The 16,865-nt window shown below is 58.3% G+C and overlaps 1 protein-coding gene across 2 annotated transcripts; it reads left to right on the top strand.

Annotated features, from left to right (window-relative positions):
- Nucleotides 1–10,545: 10,545 nt before the first annotated feature.
- ZFTA (zinc finger translocation associated) lies at nucleotides 10,546–15,745 on the top strand (the record flags this gene model as incomplete). Of its 2 annotated transcripts, XM_081098825.1 has the most annotated exons (5): nucleotides 10,546–10,684; nucleotides 12,744–13,241; nucleotides 13,751–14,137; nucleotides 14,327–14,863; nucleotides 15,059–15,745. In XM_081098825.1, the coding sequence occupies 5 exons, from the start codon at nucleotides 10,546–10,548 to the stop codon at nucleotides 15,520–15,522; spliced, it is 2,025 nt and encodes a 674-aa protein (XP_080954951.1). In that variant the 3' UTR covers nucleotides 15,523–15,745. The 2 variants fall into 2 exon arrangements, with proteins under 2 accessions (XP_080954951.1, XP_080954952.1); XM_081098826.1 differs by lacking the exons at nucleotides 13,751–14,137; nucleotides 14,327–14,863.
- Nucleotides 15,746–16,865: the final 1,120 nt, after the last annotated feature.

Genomic DNA, 16,865 nt, shown 5'->3' with positions numbered 1-16,865 from the left:
GTCCCAGGTTCGATTCAGGTCAAGGGCATGTACCTTGGTTGCAGCACTTCCCCAGTAGGGGGTGTGCAGGAGGCAGCTGATCGATGTTTCTCTCTCATCGATGTTTCTAACTCTCTATCCCTCTCCCTTCCTCTCTGTAAAAAATCAATAAAATATTAAAAAAAAAGAAGCCCAAGCTCTGGAGACAAACTGTATGGCTTCAGACCCCTCCCAGTGCGACCACTCAATGCTGGTGTTCTCTTTACTGGAGTCACTTACCAGATGGGCAAAATGCTGGGCACAGGTGAGAGACACCGTCCCAGGGGTAGAGGAGGAAGACAATAAACATGCCATGCATCATCTTGGAATGGACCGGACTTCATAGAGGGCCTGAGCACATCTGACGGTTCAAGAAGGAGACTCTGGTGCATCCCGGCACATCCTCCGGCCACGCCTCTCTTCAGGCTCCTGCTGCCACCCAGTTCCACGCAGGCTTTGTGAACGTCGTGTAGGTGCCACCTGGTGCATCTTGCCCCACCTTGTCTCCTGCTCCTGGCTCTGGGGCCCCTCTGATCCCTCAGCGTGGGACACTTGTGGGAACCTCCTCAGCACTAACACAGGTGCATCCTAGAAGTGGGTGGAACGGATGCCTCGGGGCCATCATTGACCCATGGGGACAGGAGCTCATGAATTAAAGGCTTATGTATTTTGTCTTCCATGTTGTTTCCCCTAAGGACAACAAAAGAAGGGGGGAAGGATGCTGACCAGGTATAAGCAACAGCTGTCAACTTTTCTACTAAATCAGAATCGAGAGAATTTCAGGTATCAATATTGGTAACCAGTCCTGCAGGTTATTTCTATGCACGCTAAAAGGTTAAAGAATTTCCATGGTAAGAGGAGCAGGGATGACAGTTCTGACTAACTTGAACATCCCCTTGTATGACACAGAAAAACAGTGTATGCCTTGCATCTTCTCTCCATCTTCGTGGATGCTCCTCCTCTTCTGACCGGCTCTCTGGTCCTCAGGATCACCCTGCATGTGTCCATGAACTTCCTTCGTGGTCTCTGAGTGAGACAACGTCTCTCTTAAGATCCCATCGCTTCCCACAAGAGGAGCTTTCACGCCTGGGTTCCTTCCTGCATCCTGCCCTGGGCTTCAGCGGGAAGCAGAATCACGTTCGCTTCCTGCCAGCCCTGCAAGCTCTGGGTGATGAATGGGCTCAAGATCCAGGGTGAGGGACCCACCAGTTTTAACTCAGCTTGAAGAGTGAACGCTGGGGGACCTGCTGGTTCCCTTACTGGGTTTCTTTTTGAGTAAGCACCTCTTTCAAAAACCACAAAGAAGTTTCTGGGAGTAATGAAGTATAATGTGTGTCTGATAAGACATCCCCCCCGCCCATGTTTGCATGGCCCTAAATTCATCTTTTCAGACATTTCTCTTCCTTCCTGCCCTGCCTGGGTCTTGGGGGCATCATAAATGCATACCTGCTTTCAGTGGCTGCTTGGTTTAGTACCAGGGACTAGTACTGGTTTTCATTAAATTCTCTTGATTTAGAGTCTCCCTCTGATCAAGGTGGTGGTGGTGGGGTTGAGGCATTTGGTCATTCTTCCTGCTCGCTGGATCTGGACGGAGGGATGACTCTCCATGTCTACAATGGGGACCATGTCTCATATGTCTGGTCATGTCTTTCCTCGCTTAAAACCCATCCGAGGTTCCCAGTTACCCCCGAATGAAGTCCAAACTTGTTAGCCTCATATTGAAACCTTTCATCTTCTAGCCCCTGCTCGTTTCTTGTATTATTTAGGACTCTTCAGTTGCAGGTGATAGAAACCAAATACAAAGAAAATCAAGTGAAAAAGAGGAAGTATTGGCTCATGTGTCTGAAAAGTCCTCAGCTACACTGGTATTCAGGAGCGCACATGGTATTTTCAGGAATGACATCCCCGCAGTGCCCCCCCCCCCCTCGCCCCACACACCCCGTCTCCAGGCTCTGTCTTCTGCTTGGCTTCATTTTCAGGCTCAATCCACAATATGGTGACAAAGATGAACACCACAGCGACTTCAGGTTTGTTCTTTGGTAGTTTAGCCAACTAAAAGTGACTGCAACTTGTCCAGTAAATTCCACAGACGTTCAGAGAATGTCTGTTGTTAGTGAGGCTGTCATGTACCCATCCTCGTGACATCATTGTGACTCTGATTGTCTACTCCTGATGCTTGGGAGGTGGGGTCACCCCGTTGGAACTACTTTTTTGAGAGTGATGTATGGGAGTTTCCAAAGGGTATCTGGGATGAGATTATTATAGCAGAAGGATGTGGCACCACCATCACCTACCAAAGAGCTGTGTCCCTCTTCTTCCTTGCTAACAGTTCACATTTTGTGGAGCAGCAATGTGCTAAGGGAAGGAGAGCCCCTTGCTCAGCCTCTGGGAATGAATCCTAGTTGAACTAACTCAAGCACCAGAACCCCACTCCTTTTGTAGGGTCTGGTTTATGGGTCTGCATGTGACCTGGCTCTAGCCAATGGGAACCGAAGGGGCTGTCTGCTGGAGGGCTCCTGGGAATGGCGTTCCTCTCAGAAAACCAGGGAGTTCATCAAGGAGAAGCCTCTTCCCACCTCTCTCCTTTCCTGGATAGTGTCATGTGAAGGCGAGAAGCTTAGAGCCTGGCGGCTATCCTGAATCCATGAGAGGAAAACATTCTCGAACACATCCCTTGGTGGACAGATGGATTTGCTTTTGTTGAGCATCGACCCGTTCGTGGAATTGTCCGGCCATAGTGTGTAGGTATATTTAGTTTCACTGGGGCTTTCTAAACATTTTCCCGAAGTGGTTGTACTAACTTACATCCTCACCAGCAATGTAAGAGGGTTCCAGTTGTCCACGTCCTCACCAGCACTTTGGATTGTCAGTCGTTTTCATTTGAGCCTTCCTGGGGAGTGTGCAGCGGTACCCCACTGTGCTTTGATGTCTACGTCTCTGATGAGGAATGAGGCTGAACACATTTAAAAACTATTTCTTGGTCATTGGGACAGCCCTTCTTTATGAAGTTGTTTAGGTCTTTGCCCATTGTTAGTGGGCTGCCTTCTCAACGAGCGCCCACAGGGAGCAAATATCTCCACAAACTGTACCGCTGCGGAGGCCCATCACCTATTTCATCACCTCCTTTCCAACACGCTCCCAATCATGTCTATCCCAAGTTCTGACCGCCAGGCCACTCTTAACTCTTCATGAACCACTGTAATCTGTACTTCAGGTTATCTCTCTTTCCAGAAAAAAGCCCGGCCAGCATGGCTCAGTGGTTTAGCGCTGACCTATGAACCAAGAGGTCACGGTTTGAGTCCCAGTCAGGGCACATGCCTGCCTTGCTGGCTTGATTCCCAGTGGGGGATGTGCAGAAGGCAGCCTATCAACGATTCTCTCTCATCGTTGCTGTTTCTATCTCTTTCCTTCTCCTTCCCTCTCTGAAATCAATATATATATATATATATATATATATATATATATATATATATATGTATATAAAACATTTAAAAAATGTAGTCTCTTCCTGGGGAGGAATCTCCCGGATCAATTTTTACTTTAGATCTCTGGGTGGTATACAGTTCCAAGAATCTGGAAGAGCGCTTTTCAATTGGGAGATGTGGACCCAGAGTTCAAGTTCCTGAAGGTTGGCTCCCATCTGGAAAGGGAAGAGAACCTGGTAATGGTCCCTTCAATCGGGGCTCAAGGTTAGTCTTTCTTAGGTGTCACTTCCAGAAGACGCACTCTCCAGGTTTTATGTTGTAGAAGGTTCGATCACCGTAGGAGGGCCCCGGAAAGCTTCCTTTACCTGGTGAAATACACTTTGCCATAATGCAGTCAAGCTTTACAGCATTGAGTCACATCAGAGTGAAAAGGCAATTAAGTAAAGGAAAGGTTCAGAATATTTGGGGGGGGGGGAATAGGAAAGGAGCAGTTGGAGCAGTCAGGGTGAAGTTAGTCAGTGTATGCATTTTAGATTCCCCATCAGCTTGTTGCTTAAGCTTTTCATTTCTCTTTTGTAAAGAATCTTTTAAAGATGCAAATTTTTATTCATTAGTTTCTCAGGAGCTTCCGCATACCCATAAAAATGCACCCCATGGTTTCAGGGAAAATTCAGGACTTATTTTTCTCTAGAGCACCTCATTAATGGATAGCTTATCTGCGTTAAAAGTTCCTCACTGTGGCCACTGTAATTTAAAATTATTTTTGGGCCCGGCCGGCGTGGCTCAGTGGTTGAGCATTGACCTATGAACCAGTAGGTCACGGTTCCATTCCGGGTGAGGGCACATGCCAGGGTTGTGGGCTCAATCCCCAGTGTGGGGCATGCAGGAGGCAGCCAATCAGTGATTCTCTCTCATCTTTGATGTTTCTGTCTCTCTCTCCCTCTCCCTTCCTCTCTGAAATAAAAATTAAAAAAAAATTCTTTTTGTTAAGGTTAACTCACAGGTTCAGAAAAATACAGGTTGTGGGTTCCTAATTTTTATGTACATAGTCATCTGGGGTCCCTGATGGAGGAGTCCCAAAGTGTTTGGGTGAGAGAAGCCCATTTCTCTTTTCCCCACCGTCTAGTTTCTTGTAAGTTGCTGACCAAAGGCCCAGTCCAGAGAAACAAATGCTCAAATAAGTTTGGAGCTCTGCTATTTATTTTTTGTTAATCCTCACCCAGGGATATTTTTTTCCATTGATTTTTAGTGAGAGTAGAAGGGAGGGGGAGAGACAGAGAAACATCGAGGGATTGAACCTGCAACCAACATACATGCCCTTGACTAGGATCAAATCCAGGACCCTTCAGTCCACAGGCCAACACTATCCACTGAGCCAAACTGGCTAGGCCTGGAGAGCTCTTTTAAATGCAAAAACTGAAGAGCTTAGATTTAAGAGGGACGTACCTGTGATCTTCAGATGCAGGGAGAAAGCAGTGAGCTCAAGGGACTCAGCAACTTGGCTAATTGCAAGCTGCTCCTGGGGCTTTTTTTGGGGGGGAGCAAAAAGGCTTGCGAGGAGCTGCAACTGTGCGATATTTTATTTCTTAGAAAACGTTGTGTAGCATATATGTCAAAATGTTGAGATTTGTTAAAACTGAGAGGTCTGGGTATGTATGTGTACATACGTAATAGGTTTCTTTCTGTAATATTTTAACCGTGTTTCTAAGTGTCAAGGATTTGGAGATTTGTAGGCTGGGGATTAAGTCTTTGTTTCACCAATTAGTAGCTGCATTTTTGGACAAATGACTTCTTTTCCCATCTGAGACTGTGCCTCTTGGGATGTCACACCCTATTCACCTGCTCTGAACACTCGATTAAATTAACATGGGAAACAGTTCGCCAGTTTTCTCTTTTCTAAAAACCAATATTGCCCTGGCTGGTGTGGCTCAGTTGGTTGAGCGTCATCCTGTGCAGCAAGAGGTTGCCAGTTCGATTCCCCGGTCAGGGCACATGCCTGGGTTGCAAGCTCGATCTCCGGTGCAGGGTGTGCAGGAGGCAGCCAATAGATGTTTCTCTCTTTCTTCCTCTCTCTCTAAAATCAATAAAAACACAGTTTAAAAAACAAATATGATACTGGCTTTCAAATTTAAGTGACCGGGGCCGAAATTCCTCTATGCCCTTTCCCCTCAGCACACAAAGTTTGGAGTTTTGGCTTATGCCTGGAGATCATCTAGGTTTGGAATTCCTTTGGAATTTCACACGGGATGACTTAATTTGCAATCTGCATACACAGTCCCTTTGACATTCACGGGCTCTGTGGCTAATTGACTTTTGTTCTTCGAAAGAGTTTAGGTCTGCCCCCTGGAGAATTCCGAAAGGCTACCTTCAGAACCAGTTCTATAGTTCTGGGACACACTGGGAATCTGCGGCATTTGTAAGTGTAGTTGTTACATCCACTGCCCTGAGAACTGCCCTTAGGGGCACTGTTCACAGCTCCTCCAGTCCAGACCTGAGCGGGGCCCTTCCTTTCACGGGCTTGCCCAAGGAGCCGCGGACACACTGGGGGCCGGCTCTGACACCGCCCGGGGAGACTCTGGCGCTTGCAGGGCGGGGACCCTAAGGAGCCCTGCTGTTGGAGACGCCAGACAGTGGGCTAAGAATCTGAGTCGGAGAATGGAGGGGAAGAGGCAGGTGCACAAAGAGAATTCTGGGTTTGGTACAGGCTCCAAAGTTTCCAGCGTGTGACCCCACTCTGTCTCCACCCCCCAAATGCGTTTTTCTTTTTATATCCCTGTCCCTCCGTTCCAGTTAGCCTGACTTTCTCTGATCATCATATTCCATCAGGCACCATCTCCTGTGGACTCCACCCTCTTCGTATGGCTAAACTAGGACCTAGGCTACCTTACGTGCTAGGAATTAGTTAAAAGGGTCCCCTCTGGGCTAGGGAATTGCGAAATGATGCTCCCCTGGGCAGAAGCAGCTTTCAGGCGCACGTCTGGCTAACCAATAGCTCGTTGGTGAGGTGTCCTTTCCTCCGGGCAGATGCCCGAGTGCGGGGCTCAGCCCAGGGCGCAGGTGGCCCTGCCTCGCCCCCGGCCCTCTAGCGCCCCTGGCGGGCAGTGGAGGTTGCGCCACGCGTGCTGTGCGCTGCTCAGATCTTTGGCTTCCTCTCCGCTGGCCCCGCTGCTGCCGCCTTACAGCGGTTCCCGATGGTGCGGACAGCCTTCTCTCCCTCCCCGCGTCTCAGGGCGGCTGCCTGAATTCCCTGCACACCGACTGCGGGCGCTCCCCACGCCTCGGCACAAACAGACTCTCAGCGTTGCACCCCAGGCCCTCGCCCTGCTCATTTCTATGCCTCTCTGCCTCTCCCACCGGAAACCTTCCTTTACCCAGACCCCTGGCCTCGGCCTGAAATGCCATTGCTCTTTCTCCTTCTGGCAACACCGCCTGGTCTTCCAAGACTTGGCTCAAGCAATCCCTTCCCAGGCTGGGCGGCCTCTCCCTTAGCTCTTATCACCCTGTATTGCAATCAAGGCCAGATAACCTCTGGGACCCGGCACAGTGCCTGGAGCCCACCATACTTCTAGGGGCTCATGAAAACATCTTAATTTATTTTGAAATCAGAAGACAAAAATGAACTTTAAGGGTCAAAGAAGATGTGTTATTTTTCTCGCATCAGTAAAAATAAAGCAATTTGTAGGGCTCTCAAAATTTTATTAAATCACTTGAAAATATATATATTTTTATTTTTATTTTTATTTAATTTATTTTATTGATTTCTTACAGAGAGGAAGGGAGAGGGACAGAGAGCCAGAAACATCCATGAGAGAGAAACATGGATCAGCTGCCTCCTGCACGCCCCCCACTGGGGATGTGCCCGCAACCAAGGTACACGCCCCTGACCAGAATCGAACCCTGGACCCTTGAGTCCGCAGGGCGAAGCTCTATCCACTGAGCTAAACCGGTACTGGCTATTTTTAAATATATTTTATTGACTTTTTACAGAGAAGAAGGGAGAGAGATAGAGAGTTAGAAACATCGATGAGAGAGAAACATGGATCAGCCGCCTCCTGCGCATCTCCTACTGGGGATGTGCCCGCAACCCAGGTACATGCCCTTGACCGGAATCGAACCTGGGACCTTTCAGTCCGCAGGCTGACGCTCTATCCACTGAGCCAAACCGGTTTCGGCTGAAAATATTTTTATTGATTTCAGAGAGGAAGGGAGAGGGAGAGAGAAATAGAAACGTCAATGATGAGAATCACTGATCGGCTGCTTCTTGCACACCTCACACTGGGGACTGAGCCTGCAACCCGGGCATGTGCCCTGATGAGGAATCGAACCGTGACCTCCTGGCTCAGAGGTCGACGCTCAACCACTGAGCCAGCCGGGCTTACTTTTTTTAAAAAAGGAAAATGTCCATGGAGGTAAAAGTGCCCAGGGTCCATGAAAATCACGATGTGGCCCTGGTTGCCACTGTTTCTCCCGGACCCACGGCAGACCCAGTAGATGGAGAGCTTCCAGGGTGTGTGTGTGTGTGTGTGTGCATGTGTGTGTGTGCGTGTGCGTGTGTGTGTGTGTGTGTGGCGGCGGGGGAGGAATGAGCCCCCTCAGGGCTGTTATTTACTTTTTTAAACCTCTATATCCCCACCCCAGGGCTAGGCACTCAGGACTGGCTCAGTCAATGCTTTCTGAAGGACTAGAAAGTGAATGAATGGCTTTGGGTGAGACTCTTGACTCCGAGCCTCCCTTCATATGCAAAGCAAAGCTTCACTTGGTAGGCGTTTCAGATGGTGAGTGGGAAAGGCTTTGGGACTGTGGAGCTTGGAGCCGGTCCTGAGGCTCTGCAGGATGTGGGCACAGAGAGGCTCGCCAGAGGTCGTTAAAAATGGCTCCAGGTGGCTTTCTTTTGGTAATGAATAAAATTACCCAGTTCAAGGACATCTACCAAAGTGGCTCAAGGTGGCCAGCCCCGAGGGCGTGTTACCCTCGTCATTAAACACACACACACACTCAGGGGTCCTGTCTTACTTTCCCTTTGCGTCCTGGGCCTGGCACCAAGGGAACGTGAAGGACACAATGAGTGAAGGAATCCCCATCTCACCGCCTCCTCTGGCACCCCATCATTGGGGGGGTCCCTGGGGGGGGCTCTGATCCGAAGTGGGTAAGAGGAGGTGCAGCTCCACCCTTAGAGCAAGGCCAGCAGCAGAGAGCGTGGCTGCAGGAGACTCAGTTTACCCAAGGTGATGTCTCATAAACACTCCTGGGGATGGAGGCAGAGATGGGACATCTCCAGGGGTGACAGGCCCCGTTAGGCACTTAACCAAAGAACTTGTATGCATTCATGCATAACCCATGGACACAGACAATAGGGCGGCAAAGGCCTGAGGGGATTGTGGGGGTGGGTGGGCTAAAGGGGGCAATGGGGGGGGGAAGGGGGGACATATGTAATACTTTCAATAATATTTATTTTTTTTAAATATATTTTATTGATTTTTTTACAGAGAGGAAGGGAGAGGGATAGAGAGTTAGAAACATCGATGAGAGAGAAACATCAATCAGCTGCCTCCTGCACACTCCCCACTGGGGATGTGCCCGCAACCAAGGTACATGCCCTTGACCGGAATCGAACCCGGGACCCTTGAGTCCGCAGGCCGACGCTCTATCCACTGAGCCAAACCGGCTAGGGCTCAATAATATTTAAAATAAATTTTTTAAAAAAGAGAAAACTTAAGTGCACCCCGGCCGGGTGCACTTGGTTGGTTGGGGCATCGCCCCATGTGCCAAAAGGTTGTGGGTTTGATCCCAGGTGATGGATGTTTCTCTCTCTCTCACATCGATGTCTCTCTCTCTCTCCCCCTCTGCCAGCAGGGACCTCCCCAGCGAAGAGAAGAACCCACCCTGGACAATAAGATCCCGCATGGGCTCCCGCACCCTGCCGTTTGGACCTCCAGGAATCGCCTTTGTGTGGGCGACCAAGCACCTGCTGCCCCAGCGGGGACACGAGCAAGGACCCCAGGCGGCCACGCCCCCGGCCGCCTCTCCGAGTCCCTTCCCTCCGCTTCCCGGGCGCTGGGGGCCGAGGCAGCCCCGGCTCAAAGCCGGCGTTCGCCCCAGCACCTCCCCGCCTTTGTGGCGCGTCCTCAGGCGCCCGACACCCCGCCCGCGGCCGGCGCTCTTCGCCTCCCCGGCCGGGCGCGGGGCCCGGGGCTGCGTCGAGGGCCTCCGCGGGGACCCCCGGGCCTGCGTGGGCAGGAGCCTGAGTCACCGCCGCGCTCGCCCTCCCCGCCCGGCGTTCCTCCTGGGCCCCCTCCGCCCGGCAGAGCGGAGCCCGGGGAGAGCCGGCGGCGGCTCCCGCGCCTCCGTTCCCGGCCGGAGTCTCGGCGGCCGCGGTCCCGCCCCGGCCGGCTCCCGAGGAGCGGCGCCCGTCCGCTCCTCCAATGGAGCAGCCCGCGCTCCCAGCGCTCCCGGGCGGCTCCCGCGGGAGGGGGCGCGGCCGCCCCCACGGCTCCACCCTCTCCGCGGGGCCGCGGCCATCTGGGGCCCCTGCCAGTCGCGTCCGCTCCGGGGCCGCGCCGAGCTTGCGCGGGAGAGGCTGTCTCCCCGGCGACCCCCCGCCGGCGCCGCGCGCCGCGATGCCCCGAGGGTGCAGCGGCTGCGAGCCGAGCCGGGCTGGAAGCGCGTCGCCACGGACGCGGCGCCCCTCGCCAACTCGGTGACCCTTCGGGAGCCGGGACCGGAGCCCCGGAGGCGACGGTGGGGGCCCGCGCGGGTGGCGAGGTCCGTCTCCTCCCGTCCGGGGGCGGGCGCCGGCTGCGGAGTCTCGGCCTGACTCGCTGCCTCCCGCCTCTCCCCCCGAGCCCCCCGCGAGCTGGCAGAAGGAAATAGCGCGCGGCCCCTTTAAATTTACCCAGGAGCCCTTAAAGGAGCCCCAGGGGCCCCCAGACAGGAATCCCCACCCCGGTCCAGCCCGCGCCGCCGAGCGAGCAGCCAGCCGTCCGTGCGGCCGCTGCCCCTGCATGCGCCCCGCGCTCCGGCGCCCCGCGCCCCGAGTGCCCCGCGCGGGCCGCCGCCGGCCCCGCGCCCCGCCGCCCGGGGGCCCCGCTCCACGGCGCGGCGCATGGAACCCGGCGGGGACCACCGGAGCCGGAGCGGCGGCGGCAGGGGCGGCCCCGGGCCAGCAGCGGCCTCGGCACGGGGCCGACGGCTGCCGCCCGCGGGATCGAGCGGCGGCGCGGAGCCCGAGGACGACGACGGCGGTAAGCGCTGGGGCCGGCGGCCGGGGTGGGGGCCCCGGCATGGGGGATGGGAGGGCTGCGGCTCCGGGCTCCGGGCCCCTCTACGCCGCCGAACAAAGGGGGGGACACGGGCCGGGCGGCCGGGGGCGCCACCTGGCGGGCGCGGGTCGCGGATGCAGGGCCAGCGGGGGAGCCCCCCGCCCAGCTCCCGGGGTCGGCCCACGGGGCTCGGGCGGATCCCCACCCCTTAAAGGGACCCGTGGCCCCCGCCTTGGAGGTCCGGTCCGAGGGCCCCAAAAAGGGCCTGGCCGGGCGCGGCTGGCCGCGCGCTCTCGGCTGTCGGACTTGCGGCCCCCGCCCCTTTCCGTCGCAGATTCCCAGGTGCTCTCCCTCATCCGCGGTCTCTTCCAAGTCCGCGCAGACTGTGGGTCCCCTTGGGGGTCCCCCGAGATGAGCGGAGCCGGGAGCTCCGCCGTGTTCATTCGGGCGCCCCTCGCCTTTGCTCAGGGACGGCACCCCACGCTCTCCCTGGGAAAGCGGACGGCCGGCGCCTCGGGCCCGCCCCTACCTTCCCCGCCGCGGGCAGTTTTAAAGGGCTGGGCTCGCCCACAAAGGCTGACATCCCCTCCTGTCCGCGTAGCTCCGGACTTTTCAGAAAAATTGGCCACAATTTGTCAGCTGTAGTGGCATCAGCCGGTCCTCCCCGTTCGCTCCCAGAGGAGACCGCTGCTTCCTTCCCTGCTGCAAGGTCAACGCCTTAAGACCCGTGGAGGCTGTCAGGCCCGGGAGCTGGCCCCAACCTCTGAGACGCCCCCCCCCCCACTCTCCCTGTCCCCTTTTGTTTTTAAAAAATCTCGGCTCCTCCCCCTTTTTTCGGCTCTTAAAGGGCCAGTCCACCGTAGACTATCAGAGATCCAGCGCTGGAAGGATGCTTAAGAGACCAGCGAGCTATCCAGTGCCTTTGCAGACAAAGAGCTTAGGCCCAGAGAGCGACATGAGCTATGAAAGGCCGCAGAGCAGGTTACCAGTGAAGGCGGGACTCGAACCCAGGCCTTTAACTCTGAAGCCCGTATTTTTTCTTTGGAACGATTTAAACACAGTGGCGACGGGAGCCCTCTCTGGTCCTCCTGTCTTTTGTTTCCCCTACCCTGTACCCTGAGATTCTCCACTTGGATAATAATCACACCTGTCTATTCGGCTTGAATAAAAATTGGGTCCAAACTGTAGTTAGGGTGGGGGCCTGGTCTGGATCTCCGTCTGTTTGGCAAAAGGGAACGTTGCTGGGTTATTGGGCTCATTCCTGGCGGCTCGGGTGCCCGCCCTCTGATTGCTGGGCAGTGGCCAGCTCCCGGCCAGAGCGAAAAACAAATCTACAGACAGACTTACTGGGCTCCCAGGGGCGGGGGCCACTCTGGTGGCCCTCCTGCTGACCGAACCCCTTTTAAAGTCTCCAGGGAAGTCAGGGTCCCAAACATGCCTTTCCCTGGAGGTGCTGACAGCTTTGTCACGGGGATCCCTTCTGTGGCTGCCTCTATGTGGGGACCTGACAGTGCTTAGTCCCCCTGAAACGGGACTCTCAGGAGGCTGCCCTGGAAAGAGGAAGAAGCTCTTTGGGTGGGGCCCTCCTGGCCGGGGCCTCACTCGGGTGGGTCCTGCGTGCAGCCCTGGATACAGACAGATGCCCCCTTTGTTCTCGCCCCGCTGTCCGCTCCGCTCCGGCTGTAACCGCCCAGCATGCTGCTCTCCTGGCCTTACCCCTACGGCTCTTGTCCAAAAAGGGTGCCTTACAGCGCCCGCTGCTTCCTTGGTCTTCACCTTATTTTTTAAAAAGTCAGAGCTAGTCCCTCGCAGTGCCCGGCATCCTTTTGTTCTTGATCCTCTCTTAAAGGGCCCGCACCCTCTCTAAAGGGCCACTGTTCTGACTCCCTGCTCTCCCGCAGCCCTGCTTTTGCTGTTGTCATCGGTTCCCTGCCCCTGAGCGAGCCCTCCCTCCGTTTCTTGGGCTACAAAACACCAAAGCCCTGGGTTCTTTCCTTGGAAATCGGAGATTGAAAAACTGTCTCCCTTTCCCCCTCTTCAGGGCAAGATCTTCATCTGGAAGGGGGTGCCTTGGGGTCCTGGGGGAGTGCCCCCCTCCCCTCCTCCAGGTCCAGGGGACTACCATCTTCAGGCAGGAAATATTCAGACCACTGCGAGGCCCGGGCCTCCAGGCCCGGAAAGAGCCGCATCCCAGGCCGTGACCACAGGCGGTACTACCATGACCACTGGCGGCTGGAGTACCTGATGGACTTCAACCCTGCCCGGCACGGCATGGTGTGCATGGTGTGCGGCAGCTCCCTGGCCACGCTCAAGCTCAGCACCATCAAGCGGCACATTCGCCAGAAGCACCCCTACTCCCTGCATTGGAGTCCCCGGGAGAAGGAAGTGATCAGCAACAGCTGGGATGCCCACTTGGGGCTGGGGGCCTGTGGAGAGGCTGAGGGCCTGGGGGTCCAGGGGCCTGAGGAGGAGGAGGAGGAGGAAGAGGAAGAGGAAGAAGAGGGGGCTAACCTCCAAGCTTGCCCATCCAAGGGCCCAGGTAACGTAGGACATGGAGAGGCAGGGGCCTGGGTGGCAGGTGGGGCCAAGTGGGGACAACCCTGGCTTCTCAGCCAACTGCCTGACTCCCTCTGGGTGGGGTCTGCTCACTGCCCTTTGCACAGTAGTGGGGGAGGGACGGCGGGGCCAGGGAGTCTCCAGCATCCCAGACAGCTCTGACTTTCGGTGGCTTTGGAAGGATCAAGGAGAGTGGAGGCTGGAGGGTAGGCAGGGGAAGGGCTGGGAACTGAGGGTGCTGGAAAGGTATGGCTGCACAGCGAAGTCCAGAGACGGTGCTAGAATCTGGGTCGGGGGCGGAGTGGTGGGTCTCAGTTTGTGTGCAGGAGGATTAGAAGAGGGGGGACTGAAGATAGGAGGGAGAACAAGAGGACAACAGCTAGGCCAGGGGCTGAGTCAGTGAGCAGAGGCTGGTGGAGGACCTGGCTGTGGTGGTGGGGGGCTCCCCAGAGGGCAGCATCTCAGTTCCTTCCCTCCCTCCAACCCTTTCAGGCAAAGCCCCAGCTGGTGGGGCCGGCAGGCGCCAGCGACGAGGGGGCCCAGTGGCACCCCGGGCTCGGCGCCAGCGCCACTCGGCCTCCCGGAGGGCCAGGGGCAGCAGGGGGCTGGGGGCTCGGCGCCTGGAACGGAGGCTGAAGGAGTCCCTGCAGAACTGGTTCCGGGCAGAGTGTCTCATGGACTATGACCCTCGGGGGAACCGGCTGGTGTGCATGGCATGTGGCCGGGCACTGCCCAGCCTGCATCTGGATGACATCCGTGCCCACGTGCTGGAGGTGCACCCCAGCTCCCTGGGGCTCAGCGGTCCCCAGCGCAGTGCCCTGCTGCAGGCCTGGGGTGGCCAACCCGAGACACTGTCTGAGCTCACTCAGCCCCCACCAGGTGCGAGGACCATCCCAGGGCCCAGGTGGCCCTGCAGAGTGGGGTCTGTTCCTCTCCTCCCCCCCCCCTCCCCACTGGCTCGGCCCTCTAGCTTGGGCCTGGGGTGAGGAACAGGGCCCCCCCTTGTGCGTGGGTAAGGGCAACCTCGCCCGCAGGCTGAGCCCCTCTCCCTCACCCCTTCCCCAACAGACGATGACCTCGTCCCCCAGGACCTGACCAGAAAAAGCCAGGACTCGGCCCCCGCTGCTGGAGCCCCCTCCTCTCAGGATCTCAGTCCCCCAGACGTAAAGGAAGAGGCTGGGGGGGTCCCTGAGAGGCCCGGGCCCGCAGACAAGAAGGAGGAGCTGGAGGAGGGCGAGAGGGTGGGGGTCCCAGGCCGGTGGCCACGGGGCCGCGACCATCGCCGCCACTACCAGGAGCGCTGGCGGCTGGAGTACCTCATGGAGCTGGACGGCGGCCGGCGCGGCCTGGTGTGCATGGTGTGCGGGGGCGCGCTGGCCTCGCTCAAGATGAGCACCATCAAGCGGCACATCCGCCAGCGCCACCCGGGCTCCACGCGCCTCAGCGGGCCGGTCAAGGCCCTCATCGCCCAGGAGTGGAGCGAGAAGGCCGCCCACCTGCTGGCCCTGGGGCTGCCCTGCCCCGAGCCCCCCAAGGACCCTGCCGCCCCCAGCACAGCCGCAGCCTCCGAGGCGGGGGGAGGGGACCAGGAGGAGGAGTGGTGGGGTGAGCCGGTGGAGCGCAGGGCAGGTGGAGAGGGAGAGCGGGCTGGGCCGCAGCGGGCAGTGAGTGGAAGGTTGGAGAAAGCTTGGGGAGGATGGGGCAGGAGATGGGGGGAGCGGGGGGCGGGTATGAAGATGAGGCGCAGGACGCTGCGGCTTTCGGCCCACGCGCGCCAATGCGGTCTTTGTCCCTTCCTAGGCGACGCCCCGCCTTCTCCCGGGGAGCCGTCGGAGCGGCCTGCGGAGGGAGAGGAAGACGAGGAGGACGGCCAGGAGCCCGGGGGGCTCGCCTTCCCGCCCCTGCCCCCGCCGCCGCCGCCTCCCCCGCCCCCGCCGCCGCCCCGCAGCCGAGAGCAGCGGCGAAACTACCAGCCGCGCTGGCGGGGCGAGTACCTGATGGATTACGACGGCAGCCGGCGCGGCCTGGTGTGCATGGTGTGCGGGGGCGCGCTGGCCACGCTCAAGGTCAGCACCATCAAGCGGCACATCCTGCAGGTGCACCCCTTCTCCATGGACTTCACGCCCGAGGAGCGCCAGACCATCCTGGAGGCCTACGAGGAGGCGGCGCTGCGCTGCTACGGCCACGAGGGCTTCGGGCCACCCGCCCCGGCGCCGCGCGACGGCGGCGCGGACCTCAAGGCGGGCGCCGTGTGTCGGGCGTGATGGGAGCAGCGGACCCGCGGGCCGGGCGGGGGCGGCCTGGCCGGGGAGAGCGCTGCCACTGCCCCCCGCTGGCCGGGCCGGGCGGAGGTCGGGGATCGGTGGGGGGCCCTGGAGTTCCCCGGGCTAATCGGACCTCGCGCCCTGGCCCTCCCCGCACCGGACCCCGCGTTTCCCGAGGAGCCACAGCCGCCTCCAGGCGTTTGCACCGAGAGCTTGCAGCCCCGGCCCGGCGGTCCCGTGCGGGACCAGGATCGGGGCGCCGACAGTCAGTATTAGGAGCCGAGTCGGGGCTGCGGGAAGGGCGGGGAGGCCGCGCCGCCCCTCCCCTGGCCTGGGGCCCGGCTCAGCAGCGCTGCGCGCCGGCGGCAGGAGCCCGGGTCAGGCGGCGTCTGGGCCTTGCTCCTCACGGCCGCTCGGAGGCCTGGACGCAGACGCCGGCAGCTCCGGAGGCGGGGCCCGGGGCCCGCCCGGCGGGGAAGGTGCGCCGCACCCGGGCTGGCGGCTGTTAGTGGGCGGGATGAGCTGGCCGGGGGCCCCCCCGGGCTGCGCCCTCCTCCCGCGGGCACCGCGCGCTGGCGGCCCCACCGGCCTCCCGGTGCCCCCCGCGCCTGCGGGACCGAGATCGAAAGGGATTAGCACTTTTTCCTTTGCGCCTCTCCTGCTCTGGGGCCCCCGTTCACCCCGCAGCTCAGGCGCTGCTGCCTCCCTGGGCGCCTCCGTGGGCCGAAACCGGGCACTGGAGGTCCCGGCCCGGGCGGGAGAGTCCCGTTCCCTCCCCGTCCCCCTCTGTACGCGGTGGGCGCCGCCCGTGCTCAGGGCCCAGGGCCTGGGGCCGGGCCTCGGCCTTTCTCTCCCCGCGGCGGGCCGGGAAGGGGCCCCGCCATCTCCCAGGCAGGTCCGAGAGGGATGTGTAGATTCATTCTCCTGTGGAGAACAGGTGGCCCCCAAAGCAGGCCCTTTTGCTCTTTGTATTTTATTTTGAAACTGTATTTAATGCTTTTATATGAAAGGGGAGGGGCGGGGAGAGAGCTGTCCCAGTCACCTTTGCGTGCAAATGTCTTATTTATTATGCGAGTATCAGAGATAAGCTGCGAGGCGGTGGAGAAAGGACTTAACGGAGTGAGGGCAGGGGGATGAGGGTCCCACACGTCCCACGCGGTGACTCCGCGGCCCCAGCGCCTGCTCTTCGCATAGGCCGGTTCTTTGGGTCTTAAGGCCTGAGAGTGGGGAGGCAGCGCTGCCTCTGCGGGCGGGAACAGCAAGGAGGAAGCCCCCCCTCCCCCCCCCCAGGCCAGAGCCCAGGGTTCAAGTGCCGCAGGCCCGGTCCCCTCGACTCTTCCTGA

This window comes from Myotis nattereri, assembly GCF_964212035.1.
Source record: "Myotis nattereri genome assembly, chromosome: 9".
In the NCBI taxonomy this organism is placed as follows: domain Eukaryota; kingdom Metazoa; phylum Chordata; class Mammalia; order Chiroptera; family Vespertilionidae; genus Myotis; species Myotis nattereri.
The sequence above is the reverse complement of the archived record's forward strand: the minus strand, read 5'-3'. Positions and strand labels throughout refer to the sequence as shown.